The sequence below is a fragment of the Ostrinia nubilalis genome, chromosome 18 (assembly GCF_963855985.1).
Source record: "Ostrinia nubilalis chromosome 18, ilOstNubi1.1, whole genome shotgun sequence".
Lineage (NCBI taxonomy): Eukaryota > Metazoa > Arthropoda > Insecta > Lepidoptera > Crambidae > Ostrinia > Ostrinia nubilalis.
This window is the reverse complement of record NC_087105.1, coordinates 13,286,787-13,311,082: the sequence shown is the minus strand read 5'-3', so window position 1 is coordinate 13,311,082 and position 24,296 is coordinate 13,286,787. Positions and strand designations below refer to the sequence as shown.

The window sequence follows — 24,296 nt, the reverse complement described above, 5'->3', positions numbered from 1 at the left end:
CAAACATGTCCATATAGACCTGATCGGCCCATTACCGCCCGCTGGTGATTATCGGTATTGCCTTACAGCCGTCGATCGCTTCACGCGATGGCCGGAAGCTGTACCCCTTACCGACATCACCGCCGAAACAGTGGCCAAAGCATTTGTCTCCTGTTGGGTTTCCCGATACGGTTGTCCAACTGACGTCGTAACCGACCGAGGTGTACAATTTCAGTCGGCACTCTTCCAACAGTTATCGAAGTCTATCGGCTTCGACCACCGCAGGACGACAGCATACCACCCGCAGTGCAACGGCTTGGTTGAACGCTTTCATAGACAGCTGAAAGCAGCTATCACTTGCCACGCTGACGCTAACTGGATCGAGTCACTACCACTAGTGCTTCTCGGCATAAGGAGCTCCTTTAAAGAGGACCTCCAATCTTCATCAGCTGAATTGGTGTTCGGTGAACCGCTTCGTCTACCTGGCGAATTCTTTGGCCACGAAGTTACAGCCTATACCACCGACATCACCGATTTTTCAGCTCGAATGAAAACATTCGCCGAGAACTTACGTCCGGTTCCAGCTCAGCACCACTCCAGGAACAAGATCTTCGTGTACAAGGATCTGGCCTCCTGTAGCCACGTATTCCTGAGGGAAGACGCGTTACGAGGCTCACTCCAGCCCGCCTACACGGGACCACACGCAGTGCTGAAAAGAGGTGCTAAATACTTCCGGATAAGCGTGAAAAATAAAGATGTGACAGTAAGCATAGACCGTCTGAAACCAGCCTACTTACTAGCCACTGAACTAACTCCGCAACTCCGCGAAACTAGACCACCAGACTCTCATCCATCTGAATCTCATCCACCTGATCCACTCATTCATCAGGGTCCTCAGCCATACACAACTCGCTCAGGGAGGAAAGTTCGCTTTCCTGATTATTTTCGCCCTTAACCCGGTCTCTGGAGGGGAGTGATGTAGGGAACCTACATTATTATTACACTTATTACTATTTATTACACAAAACAATCACACAAAAAATATTTCTACATCTTATAATTATATTATTAACACATTAAAATCATACACATTACATTCATACATCACGCTAACATACATACATTACGCAAATACAAAATATTTATCCGCACAAGCAAACCCGAATGATACCTCGAGTATGCGGCGGGCGATATACATCGATGCCCTATAGCTACGTATGCGCGTGGAATGTTCAGGACTGGGCCGCCGCTCGGCTGCGCCCGCGGCGATATATCGCCAGTCGAGAAAACACCGTCCTACGCATGACCCGTGCCGCTCGACGCGCCCGGCTCGCCTTCCGCGCGTTATCGTATTTGTTTTCGCGTGATAACGAACAACTTTCTGTATCTTTCTTCTTCCTGACTTTCTACTTCACGTGCTGTGTTACTCCTTCTATTCTGTGTCGTCAAATAAACTCTAATAACTGTGATTTGGAACTTTATTTATCGCAGTAGTTTACCTACCATAGACACAATATTTAATAGCGATACCCAAACGCTAAAGGTTCTAAGGCGTAAGTATTTGGACAAAAGAAAAATAATTTCCTTTCCCTGTCCAAATCCTTCACCTACTCGCAACTTAATAAAAGATTCAATCCCCTGTCGTATCCTTCGCAATTATACAATTATCTTTCCGGATTTATTTTCGAATTTACATAATTGCGTCAATCTGAATTCCGTTAGAATTGTATTCGTCTTGTTCATAATTGATTTGACTTCACGAAATTGCTTTATTTGTTGGATTTACATAATTATTAAGCTTAATGTAACGATAATATCAGAATAGAAAGAAGTTCAAGGTACTTTAAAATGATAGAGTCGTAGAATTGGACTAATGATTTTCAAGGATTTGCAGACTTATGGTTACTTCTAATAAAGAGTAGATTGTTTTTTATTTGCAAGAAAATATTAGGACTCTGTGAAGGATTTAATTGACTTTTGGCATTTAGCGTGGCCTAACTAATCTAAGTCATAAGCAATTTAATAGAGACATTAGACAATTAATTAGAGACTAGACATTACATCATTAAGTAGGTAGGTACGCACAGAGCTCACATACGGATACTGTGTAATGGAGAAGCTACGCTATAAATTGTAAATTACATGGTATTTCGAACATTTTTAATCGCCGTACAAAGACATTGATTACATTTAGATAGAGCCTTTAAAAAAATAAGTACAGCAACCGCCGTCATCCGCACATTTTTACTTCTAATCCACTTATGGTAAATGTCAAATACTTAGACACAAAGGAAAGAAACAAGGAAAACATATTTTCTTTTGTGTCAAACAATGGCAACCCTGAAGGCTAGACGTAGCACGAACGAATGCGACGTAGGTATCAATCCCAACTAATATTATAAATGCGAAAGTAACTCTGTCTGTCTGTCTGTCTGTCTGTCTGTCTGTCTGTCTGTCTGTTACGCTTTCCCGCTTAAACCTCGCAACCGATTTTGATGAAATTTGGCATAGAGATAGTTTGAGTCCCGGGAAAGAACATAGGATAGTTTTTATCCCGGTTTTTGAAACAGGGACGCGCGCGATAAAGTTTTTCTGTGACAGACAAAATTCCACGCGGGCGAAGCCGCGGGCGGAAAGCTAGTCAATCTATAATTTTATTTGCCGGCGGGAACACACTCGTTATCCATACGAATGTTGTAACGTACTATCGTACTATCAGTACGTTCGTCACGCAGTTACTCGTACGTTAAGCTGACATATTGTGTTTTTATGCTATATCTTTATTGAGACATTATTGATGAGATAGAAATATTAACGGGTTAGTTACCTCAGTAAATAGCTCTTCGAAGTGTTTCAATGATTCTGAAAATGTGAGTTATAAGCAATACTTTTTATGACAGTTTCTACGCTTATTTTAATCCTTTAAATGATGATTTCGAATCTGAGAGGCATAGTCTAAAGAGTGGCATTATTTTTAGATAAAGATTTTTACTAAGCTCAATAAAAAGCAGCTTTGAACAAACTAACTTTGACATTGATCATCTTGTTAATCATAAAAACATGAAAAAATATTTACATTAAACAAAATTGATCCATAAATAACATTTTCTAATGTCCCATTTCTATCTTTTCAGGTGTGCTTCATAGCTTGGGACCCCTGTAGTGTGTCTATAACTGCTGCTGTCCACGTTACAACCTACATGCTGCGTCAAGATTCGTCAATCCCATCTCACTATTACAATCTACATGCTGCATCAAGATTCGTCAATCCTACAGAACATCCAGTTATGTAAAATAAATGGCTAACTACTAAAAAAACTTCCAATAGTCGCCTAAATATTACCCTCAGAAACGCTTTCTTTTGAACAAATACTTCAGACTAAAAAAAATTGTTACAATTACATAAGATGCCACAGTATTTATCTTGATGTCCTGTCGTATGTACACATAAGCTATTGCTTTTTGTTGCCAAAAATCATGAAGCAGTGGGTGATATCGGGAATCCAAATACCCATCCATTTTGTGGGCAAGTCCCGTTGATTTATATGCGAGTAGATATTATTGGTAGAGCTAATTTGACCCTTTGCCCTACCACACCCCATACAACACAGCCGCTTGACTTCTTAGCAACATATCACAGTTATATTTTACCTATAATCAGCTCACCTTAACCCAGTCTAATTAAAGCCTTAACTTTGAATAATAGAGGTCAAAATCTAATGCCACAAATCGCGTTTACTTTATCGGTTCGTTCAGTTAATCATTTAGATCCGTTCCTTCAGGTCAGGGTCATTCTGTTTAATAAAGCAGAACATTTTGGGTTTAATGTATTTATGGGTAAGCACTTAGCACTCGACACTTAGAAGTATTCGCGTGATCTGTAAGCCTTATGGCCGAAAGCTTAAATTAAATAAAGCTTTGTTGGTTGGCCCAATATTGGTAGCCAACTTGGCGCCGTCACCACATTTTTTGTTGTGATACATTTACTGCTTCGAGACAAATGTAGGCTACGGCCTACATTTTGATGAAAAGTAGATAGAGATGAGTCATGATAAAAAGTAGCGCACAATCTATAAGGCAATGTAGTCTGCCTCTTTTCCGAAGACAGACTGGGTTGCACCATCTTACTTTAACAAACGTCAAAAATCTTTCAAACTCCATACAAAAAGCACCCTTTATCGTGATAGTTACGGTTAAAGTTTGGTGGTGCAACTCAGCCTTCCAACATTTATCCTGATACAAGTTTGGCTGTTTTAAATTCGCCTATGTTGCCTTCATAATAAAGTCAGTTGGCATTATTTGTAGAGTTTTATAAGGTCAAGAATATGTAAAAGAATAATATTGTAATTAGTAGAACTCGAACGATATCCTTTTCGGTTAACCTCATCATATTAAAAACATCTCTTTCCCGTGCTCGTACTAGAACAACACATTTTTCACCGTTCGATGTAAATATTCCGTAAACTATATTGTTCTCGCGTTTTCAACACAAACATTCGATAAATGTGCATACAACTTTCATCGCTCCCCAGAACACAGCTTGAAGAAAACAAACAGTTCAGTTCACTAGCGTTTAATGGTTCTGTTTTAGTAACAACCCTCGAACATTACGAGATGTTCACAATATCAACTAAATCTCGAAAAGAGGGATATTAATAATGATAGGGATTCCTTAGCGGAAGAAGAGTTTAAGAAGGTGTTTTCCGTAATATTCTCAACTAATGTTAGGTCCGTCATTTGACATCGAATTTCATTTTGTAATCATTGGCGCTCGCATAGCAAGCATCAACTACAAATTGGAAGCAGTAATTTGGAGAAAAAGCGCTAACACGTTTACGAACAGACGACTGTGGCATCTTTTAGAATGATAGAATAGATTCACTAAAGTGTATCTTATTTTGAGTGATGTGAAATAAATCAACATCACTCAAAAACTTATTTAGGTTATTAGATGCTATTTTGCAAAAAAACATAGAGACTCATGTGCATGACATTTGAAAAAAAAATTGTGAAAATGTCCTGGCTGATATCCCCTGCTTTATGGACAGGACATCGTCCTGCGGATGTCAGAAAGAGGTCAACAGCGCGAACGCCCTCTGTAGAGCGGGTTCGCTTCCCGGCGATTTAGCAAATAAATATGGCCGCCGCCGGGTTTGTAAATAGGCCGCAAGCGGGCAAGGCCGCCGGATGATGGCTTTACGCGATCTTTATACGCTGAAGCCTATTTTGTATCTATGAAGTGTGTTATTTGATGCCCTTGAAAACTTTGAATATTTGCGGAAAGTTGTTAAATTAAATTAATAATATCATTAATAATTATATTGTTATCGTACAAATACAATAAATAAAACATATTTAGTTTCCCTTTATCATTGTTTTGATTTAATAAAATAAAATAAAAGGGATTAGAACTACTTTTTATCGCCAATTCATTTCTCTCCACTAACTACTACGAGTAATGATATTCAATCGCAATTTAACAAATCAAATGTGAAACCACACCCACAACCACAAAATTCCCACATTATGATGCCCTAACTATTTGGCAGCGTTAAAATTTGGATAACAGATACTTAAACATAATGTTAACCGCTTCCCCATTAAACTGTCCTTAACTTTTAGTACCAAATTGGTCACCTCGTTTAGACGCTCAATTACATTACTGAACCTCCCAGCGCTTCAACGATAAACCTACAAATCCGTAAAGTCAGCGTTAACTAAACAAAGCTGTCAAGCAATAGCTCAGCTTGATTACAGCGCTTTTTGCTTCGCTCCATAATACAGCGAGCAAATCCAAATTACGAGCATTTATCAAGACCAGCATTCAGAATGGACGATAACAATTGCTGCATTGCAAATTGGACTCAATACACCAGAGATACGACTACAATTCACATAAACTCAGTTTAGGGTAAATCTAAACATAGTAGGGGTTTAGAGGAATTTAGAGTTGCATCGATATGGATAAGCTACGAAATAAGAGACAATAATCGAGTCGTCCGCATTGAATTTGAATTGGAGCTCAACAAATAATAATTCAAAGGGAATTTCTAGTTGTTTATACTTTCAGATGAACATTTAATTTGTGTTTGTTATTGAGCTTGAATCCGACAAAGACTTAAGAAGATTAAAGGAATAGTATTGACGTAGACAATATTTTATCGCGTCCTTCGATAAATATCTACAATTGAAGTCTGCCTTTCGTAAAGGAAACTTGTTTTATGCTTGTTTACGTGTATTATATCCAATTTACTAATGAGTAAAGTTAAACAAAGAATCAATTAAAGCTGGTTTTAAAATGCCGTTTCATTTATACCCGAAATGGTATTGTTTTTCTATCACTTATAAGTTCAAAAAAATTGTAGAGCATTACGTTTTCTTCATAAAAAATATACTTTATCGCAAATAACAGTTTGAAGTCTCTTAAGAGCGCTTTCAAGGGCGTTAGTAGCACGACAGCAGCGCGGCAGCGGCGTTTTTGTAATGTGAAGGGAGGCATGAGCTGTCACATAGTATGAAATTTTTCCGCAGCTCGTCTGACGCGCGTTTGTCGCGTTGCTAAATCGCCTAAATGTGAAAGCGCTCTAAAATATCCTACTAATCAACAACAAAAACATGTTATAATTTGAACAATACAAATATAAAGCTATCGGTCTCTGCGACATCGCTTCGATTGTTCGTCTGGAGCATCCGTCCTGTCATACACGATTGCATATTTGATACGCCACTTTCAGAAAAGTGTGCACTTTATGCAACGAACGTCTTTGTTCTGAAACATCGATCAGAAGAGACACATCGACATGCGATCGTTTGTCTCAGAGATCATCCGAAGGCGTGGGCGACTCACTCTTGGCAAGTACCTATCTCAAAATAGAATTCAACTCATTTCAAATAAGTTTTTATCTCGTCACAATTATCATAATACAAAAGTGTATTTGGTACAATTAGATTATAATTATTGTTAAATTACAACTAAGATTGTGGAAGACTGGTAAAGATTGCCTGTGTCTTAGGGCTATATTTCACCGGGACACCATGGCGGCGCAACCAGTCGCCGCTACCAACAAAATGTATACAGCTCTATAGAGAGTTAGTCACCTGTGTACCTACCATGAGTTTACGTTAGGTGTGCTCGCTAGCGAATACGTCAAAAATCTCTACGAAGATTTTGTTTCTTGAAAGTAGCCGCTAGGGGCGCTGCACAATATGTCATACAATTAATGTCATTTTTTTTTACGCAGTCGCTAGAGAGCACACCTAACGTAAACTCATGGTAAGCACACAGGTGTTCGTTTGGTTGCGCAAAGCTGTATACATTTAGAGCTTATTGCATACGGATACACATTTGAGTACATAATAATACTTATAAGATAGAAGGATCATACATAAAAGTCATTAAAATATATCGAGATGACAGAAATTAATGTTAGGTACGTATTTGAACCTTTTAATATGTTTGACTGAAAATCGGATACCTATGAATGGATAAGGTAATAAAACTGAAGATACTAAAATGAAGAAGGTAATAAACTGAACTTAAGAGTCAATTTATTTTAATCGATAATTACTCCGTCGGAATCGTAAAACTTGACTCGACTTGATTTGATTGAACAAGATACCAAACAAATAATAGTAGAGTGACTGTACGGACGACAGCATATCAAAGTAAACTCTTGCATCATATGGAATCGTAATAAGTATTATTTCGCAACAAAATACTGTTAACTGTATGAGAGATACCGCAGTATTTATTCTTGCATGAAATAATTTTACCAACATAAATCATATCAACATTACAGCCCGATGGAAAAACGTAAATCTTTTGAACGAGTGGCGTCAGCGTTTTAATTTAAAAAATTCGTCGCCTCGTAGGCATTCAAGTTTCGCCGCAACTGGGATCCGTGTGGAGTTGAACGGAACAGAAAAATTGAATTTACAAATAAGATCTGTATGCTGTTTGTATAAGGTGTATTTTACACCAAAACTCATTGTGACTGGCCGAAATTCCTTGCATACTACATAAAGATATTTCAAAATATTTCTAAAACATGTAAGTCTACGTATCCATTTTGCGTTTGTCGGTGAGCATCAAAATTTTTGCAAAGCCATTTTGGTTTTGTTTCAAAAAGGACAGTTGTAAATAAGTTGTAGCACCGGTGTCGCGGAAAATGTTGCCGCACCCGCCGATAAAAACTAGGGTTGATAGTTGAAGTCAGAAAAAGACAACATTTTTGTCACTACTCCGCTGGAAAATTGCAAAAACTATGTCAAAATGCACGAAGGCATGCGGAATTCAAAGTTTGTTTGATTTTGTGGTGATTTTATCTTCGATTCTGAAATACCAGCTGTTAACAGACTTGTCTGACTAGAAAGAAGCCTATATGATGGTAGTTTTACAATGTATTCCTAGTGACAACTTATCCCAGAACCTCTGAGAGTCAGGAATCCAACTTTCTAACCAGTGACTTCAAGAATTCTTCTAAACTAATGAAAAACTCTGATAAAAGCTTTACCATGAATGTTCCATTTCAAATAAAGGTCGAAAATTGCATGCACTTCGTTATAGGTCACCGGTGTTAAAAGCTTGTGTTCTAGCCAGACGGGGATAATTAAAACGCACCGTCTCTGAAATCTAGCATTCTGTTTGTTTCGCTGTTGACAACCCTATTGCACCGCACAAAAAGCACTCCTGTTCACGGACGTGCAGGGCTGCCCTTTGAGGCCCGGTGAAAAAGTAAACGTAATATAAAAGAGCGTTTTTCCACGGTAATTGCTTTTTTATTTTTCACCGCCGCGTCGCAACTCCTGGCTTTATCTCAATTAAAATAAAGGCGGATATTCTATGAACAGCAGATAAATTAATTTTCTAGACTCGCAAGTCAATAAGAATGTGCTTGTCATGATCACGGAATTTAATTCCATTATACATTGTTTCTGTGATGAATTAATCAAACTGTAGCGAGTGGAAATCTTTTGCGAGCAGACTACTCGTAATTTGTATGTCTTTACAAATTCCTTTATGTAAAATGGAGTGGAGAGACGTCCTCAACCTCGAAACTTCGTATATTTGCTTGCCATTAATTTCGTTAGAGGTTCATTGACAGTTCAAGGTTCGATTTCACTATTGACATTAAACACGGTTAACTCGTCACTCACATACGAGTACATACATTTTCCACTACAAAACTTTGCAAGCAAAATTCGGCATCGTAATTTTGTAATGAAAATTTTCAGGTCTAAAAATTAAGCGTTTTTAGATCAAATGTTTGTGTCAGAATTATTTGTTAGTGGTAAGTTTATTTTATACTTTTGACTTTTAAAGGCCTCAAATATACCTACTAAAAGTATCGACATTTGTGGTCTAAAGCCAAACCCCCATAGAAGTTTTAGCGGTTAAATACTTCAAGCACCGTTTAGGTCGGCCGCACGCTCGCGACATCACTCAGCGACAAGTCGTAACGCGCACGCGGCGCTGATTTAATGCCGTAGGAAATTTTAAGGCTCTCTTCTTGTTTCCGACACGTTGGGCGCATAGTAATTGCTCTAGTCCTGTTTGGACGATTGATTAACTATTTTTTATCATAGATTTTGAACATAAGTCAACGCATACATTTTCAAAGTTGAGAGGTAATATTGTATTGCAAAAAAACATTATCATTATAAGAACGTTTAGTATTCAAGGCAACAACACGACCCTCTTTTTACTAGAGGCAAATGGAGGATTTGTCTGCACTCTCTAATCTGACCGGACAGGTTGTGGAGGCCTGATGGACGCCTCTTTGAAATAGTGTGCTGAAGAAAATGGCATTAAAAAATTACCGATTTTAAAAATATCACTCAATTACAACACTCTTACTCACAGTCTTAAACAGAAAAATAAAAGCTCAGTAGCTATTGCTTGATGGAGAGCTACCATGGCATGATCATCGTTTCACTAACAAACGTTCTACATCGAATACCATTCCATTCGGAATTACCGGCATTCTACGAGATCATAAAGCAGCAATCGACAATCATCCCAGATTAGACCTCGTTACGGAATAAGCTCTCATTATTACCCCAACAAATCACGGAGACAGCCGCGCACAAATCATCTCTAAAAATATGCCCGCTCACCTCGGTTGGTGTTTCGTGTTTTCTCTTTGTTGGTAGAAGGTGCGGTTCGCACGCGTTTCTGGGTAACAATTAGTTGCATGTGCGATCGAAGTGCTATGTATTTTTCTCGTATCTCTGCTATTTCAGTGGGATTTATCATCATTTTGTACGTACTAAGTTAAAATAATAAGAACTGTCTTTCTCGAACACTATAATCTGGGCCTTTTCAAGGCGAGAGTGAAAAGGTACTTGCAGGGCAGATATGTACCATCCTAGACTGTATCGCATTTAACACCAGGTGCGATTGCGGTCAAATACCTACCTATCTTGTTATGCATAAAAAAAGATAACAAACAACTTCAACGAAACAAGTTTTTTGTTTTCATTGTCTTTGTCAACTACTCGTAAAAAGTTTTGAAACTTGTAGATCTTCTTTACAAAGTGTCACTATTCCTCACAACAAGATGGGCTTGTAGAAAACAAGGCTACTTTTGCTTGCGGTACTTTATTTTAGCTATTTCTTAAATACATTTAATTCTAACTCCAAAATAAATACGGAATCTGCGTCCAAAGAAAATTAATTTCATGTGGGCTCAGTATGTCGTGTGGCCAAAATTGCAATTGACGTCTCATATGGACCTAAGTTCCATGATTTACGGCCCCCGGGACTGTTATGACAAAACCAATTTCACGCCCCGCACTTGAGTTAATATCTAGTCATAAGAACTCGTCATATATTTGTGATTCGGAGACATTATAGCAGAAGGACCCCGTTGATTTATTCGTTCGTATCGATTCATTTGTGATATTCTTACTAGTTTTCTTATGTCTATGTACCTTCCTAACTTTTTTGTCACCAACGGAACTCTATCCTAAAGTACGAGAAAAAATAATTTAAAATATCCAACAACTCCATCTTATCCCAGCTTCGCGTATGCTCGTATAAACACAGGCAATGAGTAAAATAATTACTGTCATAATATTTGCCTCTAACAATTCACGCACACAAAGTACGAACAATATTTCTGGGTAGTGTTACAGTAACCTTTGTAACCTGTTGTGTAACTTGTGGCGGTGAGCGAGATTGCGTAGGACGCTCGTGCAGGTCCTTACACCTTACCAGCGGTTCCCAAAGTTAGGGGCGCGCCCCCCAGGATAGGCGCTAAGACCATTAAAGGGAGGGCGGGCTATCTGTGTAGTTAAGTATTAAAAACCTGTGACCCCTGAGAGGATACATGCCAGACTGCTCGATACGACCAATAAATAATCTGGACTAGAGTATGGGGGGCGCGGATTTTTTATAGTCGAAAGGGGGCGCGTCTCAAATAAGTTTGGGAACTCCTGCCTTAACCTAAATAATACAAGGCGGCAGATTTGTCAAAAGTGTACACACCTCGCTATATTCGTGCAGACATGGCTTGTGGCATACAAGATAAATGTTTACATAACGATAACTATCGACATAAATTTTGTCTAGACACTATGTCTAGGTAGATAACCTTCGGATTGTGAGTACATTCGTTTGTCTCTCCTTTTTCACTAAAACTCGAGGACGGCTGGGCCGATTTAGCTGACTTTGGTTTTGAAATGTTTTGGTAGTCCAAGGAAGGTTCAAGCTGAGAAAAAATAGGGAAACATTGCGAGAAAGATAGTATAAAAGGTGTTACAAAGTTTACCGGGTCGTCTAGTAGTATAAAACACAATAAGTGCGAGTTTGAAGATGTATCTAAGTAAAGGAGCATATCGAACGGAAAAGACCTATTACAAGAAAACTTTCTACTGTCCTATAACAACGAATATTAGCATATTATTTCCATAGATACCAGACGTTGTCCTTAGGCATCGGAATCTAATAGAGGCCTGGATAATTCAGGGCGCTCAGACGGCTTGGCGCCAATATCTGTCTCCCTCGGGCCGCGGCGAGTGTGGGCGAAGCACTAATGCTGATAATACCTCAAATACTTTAGTACTGTTTATACAGTGTTTCGAGGTTAAATTCGAGACCTATTTTGTAGTTCTACGAGAGATTTGTCGTTGTTTTACTTTGGGATACGGGTAACATGGACAAGAATATCTGCTGTTTTATTTATTTAGTTTGTGGAACAACAGATTAACCCAGTTTGTTCAATTGAAAAAGTTGTTGATGTTTATGAGAAAACCTGCTTCTTAATGCCTTGTAGTTCATGAAAAGTATTTATTTTCAAAAATAACATACAGTCAGACCGACAAAAAATATCTTATCACAACAACAGACATAAATGGATAAACATCGAAAAGTCCATTTTAACTTTAAACTGGGGTTTTCAACAATGTTGTAGCTAACAAAAATAAACATTGATTTGAATGTCCGGTTAGTCAATTTTATCGTTGTAGTGATTTTCATTAACATACGATTTAAATCCCATGTGTAATTTTATGTAAATGTTACAACAATATTACAATTAGTACATTGAATTATTCGTAGTCAAAATCATAGTTGATGAGGCACTAACTTTATAGGCTGTTAATGTAAAACTGTAATATTTGATGCGAGAAAAATAATTTGTAAAAGCATTTATTTAACTTTAACTGTTTCCATGCCTATTGCAATTTGATCCGACTTATGGCCGGCATTCATACTCCAAAAACTACACCCGAGAATAGTTTTCAAGTTTTCATATAAAAAATCAAGCCCATATTTAGCTTGAAGCTTCAAACTTGAGTTTCAATCAAAGTTTTTGAGATTCATTGCAAAATACAAGTTTTAATAGAAAAAACTTTTACGAAACTATGTAAGCCATAACTCAATGACAATAACTATTATGCTCCCATAAAACTGGCTTAAAATAAAGCCCGATTAAAAAAACTAAGGCTGGGTTGCACCATCCTATAACTTTAACAAACGTTAAAAATATATCAAACTCCATACAAAAAGCACCGGTTATCGTCATAGTTACCGTTAAAGTTAGGTTGTGCAACTCAGCCTAAACTTTCGCTTGTAATTTTGTCACATGGTCCCATAGAACTGGCCAAAAATAATAAAAGCCAGATTAAAAAAACTAAACTATCACTTGTATTTATACATTACTTTCTCACATGGTCCCATAGAACTGGCCCAAAATAGAAACCAGATTAAAAAAACACTATCACTATACTCGGCGCAAAGACTCGTGACAGGCGGTTTCATAATAAAACAGTGCATATCACGCTTTCTCTCGCACTTACACTGGTTATGGGTGACGACACACAGAGGCAGGCATAGCGTTGTTTATAATACGTAATAATTAATAACCTCCAAGAGTGTGCATCTCCGTTTCAAAAATACTTATGGCCCTGCCCTCCACGAGTCTGCGTCGAGTATAGTAATTTTTACGAGGCCCTTTGTTCCAATGGCAAGCGGGTTAGCATCATTTTCAATGCAGACCGGGTTCACCCGGCCTCGTAACTCACAATAATAAATACCTTGAGCCGGAGACAATACGCGTCCCAGTTATCCCGCGGGGGCGGATACAACTGATAACGCTTAGTGCTTCATAATTATCTAGATTAATTAAGATTTCCTAATTTAGGGCCGGAGATAAGATCAACCTAGACTGCTGGGTAATTGGGTTCGATTCCCAGATGGTACCCTATCTTGTGGTATAATTAACTTTTTGTAAACGTATTCTAATTTTAATTAACAACTTAATAATAATTAATTGTATTCCGGCGCCTTTTTTCTGAGTATTTGCTTATCTCCAAGCTCTAGTAAGGCCCAGAAAAATATTGGTAAGAGGCCTTTTCAAATTGTACTTATTTTTGATATTCACAAAGGCATTAAATTTAATACATTGATGTACATATTAAGTATTTGTGTGCACGAACAACGAACTATTGAATAAATAAATGTAGGTAATATTATGTTTCGGCTTACCTTATGTAAGCATAAGGTAACCCAATAAGCGTGTAGTGAAATACAAATATTTTTACCGGTATTCTAGGACATGCAAAAGTAGTTCAAGCTTAGTACTAGGCGCGCATAAATAAATCTAGCTTTTATGTGTCTACGCAAACAGAGAAGGTTATAAACCTATTTACTTTTTGTCTGAAACCAGTGAAATGGGATCGGCCTCGATAATACAACCGAAATACAGCACTGATACTACTAATGGAGTGGCCTACATTATCCTTTACATTTTATCGGCGGCTATCCATCAATGCTAACATACTTTTGTTAATGATATAAACACTCAACGATAACATGAAGATACGAATTCATGTAACATTTTTATAATCATGTCTTTTTCATATACGTAGTTTATACCTATAAATTAGCACGGCACTAAAGAAATATATTCAAAACTGCCACGCGGTCTCGTGCTAGGTGGGCGTCTTAAAGGCCACCTTCTATCAACGGGAGCGCGTGGTAAGTAACTTGCTTCTGAATGTATGTAACTTCCTACTTTTTTATATTTTTTTATATTTTTAAACCGGCAGACAGTGGTGACTGAGTTTGTTGCGGCGCTTCTTCTCAGCACTTGCCAAATGTTTGTCTCGAAGCGCTGGTAGGGCAAAAAAAGAATGAGACATGTATAGGCTCCTTAAGAGCATTTGACGATTTGCAAGAACTAATTTAATTAGTCTAAACAAATAAAGATAATTTTGATTTTTGATTTTGATTTTAGCATTAAAGTAATTTAGACCTTTAAACAAGCATGTTATAATTCAATTTAGAATGTGTTTGTTTATTGCCCGAGAATGGCCCGTTTCATAGTTTTAACCACCAAAATGCAGCGACAGTATTTTATAACGAGTACCAAGCGCAGGCTATCGGAAGCCGTAACGCCAGCTACGAAATATGTGCTACGCCGTAGCAGCCGTAGCGAGATCTTCTACGAGCGCTACGGTTGTAGCAAACCTTTTAGCTGCTACATGCTACGTCGTAGACACTACGAAATTGTCATTTTTTTACTGAAGTGTACTATTTTGCTTTTAAAATTCGTCTTCTAATAAAATTAAGTTTGCAAAATGAGACTCATCTAAACGTAGGTAGTATTCTTTCACAATTTCTATATTTACCAAACTAATAGAAGAAAAATCAAACGCACTACATGAAATACATCGTAGTAGATTCCTTATACGAGTAGATTATCACAATAGTTATTGAAATATGACACTATTAGTAGCCATAATCGACCTATTACGGCCCTACTCGATCATAATTGGGAAGTAACTGGCAACACGGTAATTCCAAGTATAGCCACGTTCAAAATACATAATCACGCACCTGGCAACCCAAAACTTTGACCATTGCAAGCTAATATAAACTTTATACCATGTCCACAAAGTCCAAATATAAATCGGTGGGAATTATTACTTGATGTTTGGTGCAAAGCAAAAAAGAATTCAAAGTAATTATACGGGAAATACGAACGAACGAACGAACGAAGTTAAAAGTTTCGCAACCGCGCTTCTGTCGAGTGACCTTTAAAGTTATAATCATTGTAATTATAAATACGTACAAAGACGAAATAGTATTAACACAATTTGGCTTTTGCTTTTTTGATAAGTTCAAAGGAAAATAATTTGTCGAAATGTTCATGTAGGTAATTGTCCTTTATTTTATTGTGTAACATGAAAAAACTTGTACAATGTAAATGATAAACTGATGAAGGATTTTTGAAATACCCTAAAAATCGAGACATGCATCATGAGTCATGGAATCCCATGAGTGATCTAATTCTATAGATAGAAGGTCAGAGATGCTTTTGAAACTGGTTTTCTTCTTCTATTCTGTGCGGTGACAACTGAGGTTTCAGACTTTAGGTATTTGTTAGAAGTGATGTCATAAAATATCTCTAGATGACATGAGAAAACTCATCGCTTAATTATTGGTATCATTTGAGTCTTTAACGATCTTCTATCATATTCATATCAATCAGAAAATACATAAATAACATGAACACAAAGTCAAAGTTTAAACCACACAGGGAAACACGCTAACCGATAATTATTATTTATTTGCTTTGCAACACTTTGTGGCTGACTAGAAAATTAGACATTTCCAAAAAGTTTCATTTTTTATGCTACCACTTAACAAGCAAACTGTCATTAAGCTAATTCTACACGTACTTCTTTTATGTTTTTGATCAAAACTTTAATTGACTACTGCGAACTAAGTGACTATTGTAATTGTGTCAGAACTGGTCCAAATGACGCGTTTTACTCGGCGTTTCGAATCGCACGACTATTATTGCTTGAATCACACCGACGCGTCCAGATCGCCATCGCCGGCGCGATCACGGCGCGATCATAGGCCAATGACAGGTCGCGCGACCCATGACAGTTCGTTCTGTCATTGGGCTTTGATCGCTCCGGCGATGGCAATCTGCACGCGTTGGTGTGGTTGAAGCTTTAGGCTTGATTTCCTTTTAGGCTGACATCGGTGACCGACGTCAGCGGCGCGCACGATTACACACTATTTCTATGTAATCATCTGCCGCTGGCGACGGCGTTGCAGTGCGGTGCTTCATAGAACATTGTGTTTATTCGTACGCTCGACCGATGTACGCGACCGACGTCAGTGTAGGAGGAAATCAAGCCTTAGAGATACAAGAGGTTCATACATTTCACGTAATGCGCGAGAAAAATATGACAACTAAACCAACTTAAATACCTAGGAGCTTTGTAGCTCTAAAAAAGTGCCGACTTTGTCCCTGGCATTATTCCTTGAATATATCCGATCACTTGATTTTGTAACGGCCGCCATTTTTCAGATTAAGTACACCGCCGGATTGGGACACAGCGCACGTATGCCAGTCCAAATAGCCGGCTGCGTCCCGGGGCCGTCTGGAATATCAATAAAAACGCGCGTGACAAGGTACCGCCGATGGCACATCAACTTACTAAAAAAAGCGAATTTACACGACGAATTTTGAACTTTATGGTTTTGGTATATGGTTCAAAATTATGTGAGAATCATCACTTTGTGGTTGATTGATGTGCTGTCCTGCAGTAGGGTTGACCTATCTTTATAAATGACGTCATTACTGGGGTTCATTGATTTTAAAAACAGCAAAGTTGCCCTTCATCTCACCTTGGCACAATCAATTATTGCTTATTATAATGAAACCTATAATGAAGACCGATCGACTACTACAACAGAGGTCATGGCTTCGATCCCCGCACTGTACAGTACACGGTACAGTGACGTGAGTACTACCTATGTGATTATAAAAGAATTTATTTCTTTGGGACCTTACAGCGCGGTGTAAAGATTCACAAAAAACACTAACTACTGCATTAATTATCATGAAGTTGTGCCGGCGCTATTATTAACTAATTGGGTCAAATTAGGTAACAATTTCTAGCCCTAAAACCGCAATAGTGTGAGAGCAATAACCAATGCTTTCAGAACACAAAGTATTTCCATACAATCCCAGTTCGTTTCAAATCGGACCCAATCAGACGGCGATATTGCATCAGCGCGGCCGCCACTCATTGCCCGGATATCCCGGATCAGGCAAGACAATTTTGCCCGGGTACACCGGACCGTGTTTAGTCTGATAGGATACTAGGTAGCCGTCAAACAACAAGGTATCAGATACTTCGAGATTTGCCGTACCTTTATCAAAAATTATTACTTGGTTCATTACCTACTCACTCGGTCATAGATACTAGTATCATTTCGCAGGAGTAAATACATAAAAGCGTCAGGACAGTATTTTAGTACATGGTATATTGTTTTAGTTTTTACCAAAATTGGCCTCGAGAATCGGAGGAGGTTTTAGAGAATCTCGCTGTAAGATCATTTTGGATTTAGACAACTTTACATATTTTTAAATATCTACCGCCTCATTAAAACAAGACAAACGAAAAAACGCACTTATCCTTCAAAATGTATGTATGTATGTAGTATGCTTTATGTTATTCCAAAAACCATTGGATAAAAACTGCTATAAACTTTCAAGCTCGATCAAACATGGAATCCTACTAATATTATAAATGCGAAAGTTTGTGTGGATGTCTGGATGTTTGTTACTCTTTCACGTAAAAACTACTGAACGGATTTTGATGAAACTTTGCAGTATTATTGTTTATAACCCAGAATAACATATATGCTATAATTTATGACGATCTGTGACAAACTAAATTTCACGCGGGTGAAACCGCGGGCAAAAGCTAGTATCATATAAAAAAGACTAGCCATCAAAACAAATGTGTTCACCACCGTTATTGATTCGCATTCTCCTTTATAATAGAAAGCTTTGTCACCCCATTAGCACCTCAGTGCAGGTCGGAGCCCCCAAATTAATGGGGCGCTCAGGCTCCCACCAGGCCATCAGAACGGCTTAGCGTTGATTGGTGGCTCTGTCTGCCTTGCCAACAGGGCCTTATTAACAGTGGTGGTTTGATTGTTCAATATGTATAGCCATTATTGCATAAGAAGGACTGACACTGTTTTGTTGTCGACACGAAAAGAAGAAGAAGATAAGAAGGGGTTTGACAAAACGCAACGTTCATGATCTTATGGTTTAGAATGTGAATATGGTTTCGGCCCCCGTACACCAAGTAGTATTAATAATTAGTAACCAAATATTAAGTCACACTCTTCATAAAACAAGTTATGAAGAAATTGCAATTGGCCGCGTTGTTGGTTCACTGTTTAATATGACATGTATGTATAGCTATTAAGATTTCAGATAATAATCTGTAAATTAGAATGTAAGTATGGATTCGGCCCCCGTACCAAACAGTATGCAAGTTTTACGTCACGAACAAACATGAAGAAGTTGCGGTAAACCGCAAGTTTCTATCCATCGCTTTTAAAGGTTTATGAATATTAACAAAGGCACATCAAGTAAAACAACCTACAGTCTTAAATAATTCAAATTCCCCTAAAATAAGTTGAATATTGAGCATCTCTACCAACTTCTAGCACAATCTATCTAACTACAAAGTTTGGTATTTGTGAGTTATTTGTATTCTACTCGAAAGATTTCAAACATCAGAAAGCTTACAATATAAGCGAGCCGTAATACCTATTAGTTATTGCCTACGCCTTAACTTTGACCTTTTATGACCATTTTGAATGCTCGTTTTTACGATTTTGGGCTCTCTAATTAAAAACATAACACGTTTTTCATGTTAGCGCATTAAAGGTTTTATGAAACCTTGCCGTTTTGTACGCCAAGGCTTTTTTAATCTTGTTTCATAGGAGCAGAGTCTATTTTTGGTTAGTGATTCAAACCTGAGTATGTCGGCGACAGGAATTGGAATTACAAAAATAATTTATGTTACATTCTCGTTTTTAAACAATATGTGAAAACCAATTTTGGCAATAGCTTTGTAACTGAACTCCTAAAAACATAATAATTCAGTCAAAAATACCAATATTGTTTTAACCAAAACGAGTACAGACAAAACACATAATGATATCTACCTACCTCTTAAAAGATCCTATTGTAGTAATATTGTATTGATTTCATTAGATTTTTTTTTGTCATAATATTATATTAAAACACCTCGAATTTCATACCAAATTCTTTGATCGAAATATTGTACTATTACTTAAATTGTAGTTGTCTGGGTATATTAGGTAAATCAAATCTTAATTAGTTACCTGACCATTGGCCAGGCCCTAGCGCGGGCATTCCGACTGTTACTGCGTTAACTCCGCAGTTAACCCCACCGAAGCAACATAATTAACCATGACTTAATTACCACAAACTTACAGAGTAGAGCTGAGTGTACACGGATGATGCTTACCTTAAGTTATTATAATTCATAATATCATGCACAGTTCTAGATTTATCATAAAATTCGCCGAAACTGAATGCAAATGTAAAGGCAGGACAATCAACTAATGACTACGGCTTATCATAATTGATTGTATCATTCGAAACAGATGCATTTTAATTAAAACATTACCTACCTAAAAGTCAAATATTTTTTATTCCTTTCATAAAACGCAAGAATACGTAATGTATTTTTTTAGAACATGAATAACATTGTCTCTACATGAGTATGAAAAAGTCAAGCACAAACAATTTCAATATAGAGCAATTAATGCTTGCTAAGACAATACTATCATTATTGTTATTATAAAAAGGTAACCTCACCCCAGTTTCATCTCTAGGGGTCTGTTTACGCAGCTCAGTCTAGCTAGACTCTAGCTTCTTACTTTGCCCAACTTGCTATGAATACTTTGCTAATCTTTTTATAACTTTGTTTTGTTCTTCTACAGCGTAAATGTGACAATTTCTAACATGCATAGTCTGAACTAGCCCTAACCCCGCACTAGTCCAGGATTTAATACGGGCTTACCTAATTAGGACTTAGTTCACGTACCATCCAATACTAAAATACGAGCTCTGAGTTAGTGTAATTGTTAAGAAAACAGCGGCACAATGTGACTTAGTGCAAAATGAACGTTTCTAACTTAGCAGGGAATAGTTAGTTTTGGTTTTGGTATATAAATGTTTAGCTTTAATTAGTTTGGGATTTCAGTTCGTGAGATTAACTAGAAAATAATTGGTATGAAAGAAAAATGAGATGAGAATTTAAAAGAAATGATCTGTAAGATATTTTACACTGAAAACAATAAAGAATTTCATGTACGTTAATATTAAATGAGATCGTGTACCTTGTGTTTTAAGAAAAAGTGTTTAAATAAAATAATATTTCGTTACTTTATTATTTTCTTTTTTAACATTAACGTTACTACGAGTAGTTCTCAGAACTTTTTACAATTTCAGTTTTAACATAAATAAAATACCTGAAAATTTTGCTTCAACTCTTTAAAATGTTTTTCATTCAAATGAAGTTGAAGCCTTTCAAATACCTTTGTGAAATTAAAATAAAAGTACGCGAATATTGTGTTATCTAGATAATAATTAATTATATTTAGACTACATATAATTGTAAATTCTATTACAACAGCTTTTTCCAATAAATCGCCCAATTTGGTTTTAATGGAAATAGGATGGGACAATGCTTATTTTACCTCAAAAGGTTCTTTTTAAGCCGCAATTCTATATGTTATTGTTATCATCTGAAAGCCTTTTTAGAGAACAGAAAGAGAGGGCACGAGGATAGAGGGTATCTTGACTTAAATTAATTGGTCCTCATAAAAAGGAGAGTTTTCTTTGTTGTTTATACGCAAAGGATGGTGTTCCGTAATGTCGGAGTTAAAAAAACTTCAAATTAAACGCCAAGGCTGAACCGAAACCAGGAATGAAACGGACTGCGACTGAGTTATTTGTAGTGAAAAAAATATCTTCAACTAAAATAAACGGGCTGAAATATTAAACGCAACAGAGTATGTTTTTCATGTTGGTAATGATTACTTGCAAACTGCAGCTCAGTCGTAACGATAGGGGGTTTCTTAATGATTAACTTTAACATAGTAAACTGAGATAGAACGATCCAGTACTTAATAGTTTAAGACCGCCTTTTCACATTAGGGCGTCAGAGACGCGACAGCAGCGCGGCAGTAGCGTATTCACGTTATTATTGCCACTGTCGCGCTGTAATATCATGTGTAGTATGAAATTACGAGTCGTGCACTAAAAAATACGTTTCTTTTTCATGTCGCATGTTGTCCGAATTGTTTTGTCCATGAACGCGACTGCCTTCTCTTCAACGCAATTATCCTCCACCTTTTATCAAAAAAAACATTCAAAAGTACTCACGAAGGTGGTATGCCGCCCACGAAGACGTCGGAGTTGGTGGTGAACTTGCCGAAAACGAACTCTTTGCCGCGGGACACTTTGCTTTGGGTCGCCCCGTCCACTGCGAGAGACGTGTGCTCGTCTCTTCTAGCCACCTACAAAAATAAACTGGTTATTAACCTGGTTCATGGCATACTCTATCAAAGAAACAGGCATTCTGATTTTGAAGTTACATCGGAACGAGAGTGAGGACACTCGAATTGCCTAAGGTGGGAATCGAACCATTTGCTTACCGGGCGACTGCTCTAATCAATTTAGGCTACTTATACATGAAGTGAACCCGTCGAAAATTTCAAAAGTAAAGGATGCAACTCACATTCGGCACTGCACGAATAAAACATAGTTCTAACTTTGCGAGCGAATGGTTAGTTGTGGCCTAAAATGTGTAGCCTTAATTAGTTAGTTTGGGATTTCTGTTCCTGAAGATTAAGGTAATCTAAGAGACAAGACCTACCTAACACTTACACTTTAAGTAAAGTCTTTTGATGCGTAGCGTAGGTACTTTACTAAAGCAAAATTGGAATCTTTAAGGAGAAATAACTGTGATACAGTCAAAGAAATTAGGTACTTCTACAAAGAATCATTATGAAATAGAACTTTTAGGATATCTTACTTGAACTTTGTGCCAGTGTCCATCGTTGAGGTTGCTCCCAACCGTGATGATCTGAGCTCCCCCACCCAAGTTGTACCTCAATCTGAGCGCCCCATTCACCAGCTTCAGCTCAAAAAAGTCGTAAGTGCCTCCGTCATCTGTGTACAGCAATAGACCGTTCGGTTGGTCCGTTTTGAACTCCAATTCGAGTGTACCGTTCAACGCCGCGTTCCATTTGCGGAACTGCGAGTATGGGTTTTGCTTGTCGAGCACAAACGCGAGGTTCCTGTTGAGGGACAGAGACAGCAGACAGAAGAGCACGTAGCGCATTGTTGTGACGTCGTCCGGCATGGCAAAGAGCGAGACGGACGACCTATACGACGCCTGAGGTGATGGGGGTACACCTTTTCCGTTTCATTTCTTGGGCCCTGGAACAAAAGAAATTCAGTTTAGTTGATTGATGATGGTAAACAAACCACGTACCTATTTTTTGTTCACAAAATTCTAAAAGGACAAGAGATTTTTTATATGTCCTAAATTCATTTGAGTTTTACCAACAGTGCGCTAAATGAAGATTTGGTAAAAAGAAGCTTTTAATAGAAGCTTTTCATATTCATATTCATTTATTCACTTCGCAATGTTACAGAAATTCCAACAATAAAGGGTAGTACAAGATGTTCAAAATGTTACATTGCTACCGGTGTATCTTCTTGTATCAGACACTATCTCTTCTCTAAGCCTTCAAAAGAGCCTGTATATTTCTCGTAACATATTTCTTAATTTTTGGGTCGCACAGTTGCCAAGTGTCACAGCTGCAGGTGTGGTAAATCGTAATCAACCGTCCTGCCGGTGGCTCCTGCAGCAGTAAAAGCCATCTGTGGCTTGCATTAGCCTGTCCGAAAAACTGCCCGTACGAACGTAGTAAACGACATTTTTGGAGCAACTGCTATGGTATAATATCAAACAAAAATAACAAACCTACTTGAAAAATTGTAACACCTACTGATGTAAACCCATTTTCGCAAAATATATTATTTGATTTTGATTTTGAAACAAAAGAAAGAATTCAGGACCAAGAATTTATATTATACTGTTTCCAGTGGCATTGTTTTAATGCTAATATTATATCCCTGTTTCACCTGTGTATAACAAACAAGTTATTCAAATAATTAGATTCCAAACACGAAAAAGTTGGTGAAGCACAAATATACACATACGAGTATAAAATCAACTGAAAAAAAAGAATACCAAGAACGTTAAAGACTACAAAATGTAATCAACACTGATCTAACTCATGTTCCTATTTTACTGTTAATAAGAACCAAATAGGTATGTAATATATTTACAGCTATTTCAAGTAAAAATAGTATTCACAATCTTTCCAATGAAATCAAAAACTAAATTGAAGCGTTTGTATACGAAAAAGAAAATGTTGATTGGTGTTCACATGGGCGAGACGTTTGCTATAAAAATAATGGCTCCCAAATGAAAAGCGTCGGAACAAAAAACGAATAAACATGTGCTGAAGACGAGTGCTATCTACTGCAGGTAAAAGCCACTCGAGCGACAAAAGGCTGGATGCGGAACTAGGCCGGGAGAGCACGAAGCATCTGCTTTGGATGTGAGGCATTAGTCAGATGAGGAGATAGTTGGGAGGGCGTATTCTGAAGCATTTGTATCGAAACTTGAAATGTGTATGTTTTTAAATTTTGCTGAAAAGTAAGCAACACTACTTTTCAACAATTTTGGAATTCGTTTTCTGTCAACACAGAAAAGTTCAAAACCGAAACTCAATAACTGAAAGAGTTTGACCCATTTTTAGGTAAAAGATTTTGTGGAATGGATCGTTTAAATTTTGTAACTGCTTGTGTTAGGTATAAGTTCTATCAAGCGTTCTGTCGAATACGCATTTCGATGCTTAAACCCTTGGACCACCCTGG

At 37.6% G+C, this 24,296-nt stretch overlaps 1 protein-coding gene across 1 annotated transcript in view; it reads right to left on the bottom strand.

The window, feature by feature from the left end:
- LOC135080905 (neurexin 1-like) overlaps positions 1–24,296 on the bottom strand; it is an 85,363-nt gene that overhangs the window by 40,780 nt on the left and 20,287 nt on the right. Inside the window, exons 2-3 of the mRNA XM_063975634.1 lie at positions 22,378–22,784; positions 21,726–21,859 (exon numbers count right to left, since the gene is read on the bottom strand). Coding sequence (XP_063831704.1) covers positions 21,726–21,859; positions 22,378–22,707 — 464 coding nt within the window. The 5' untranslated portion in view covers positions 22,708–22,784. The remainder of the gene's footprint in view (positions 1–21,725; positions 21,860–22,377; positions 22,785–24,296) is intronic.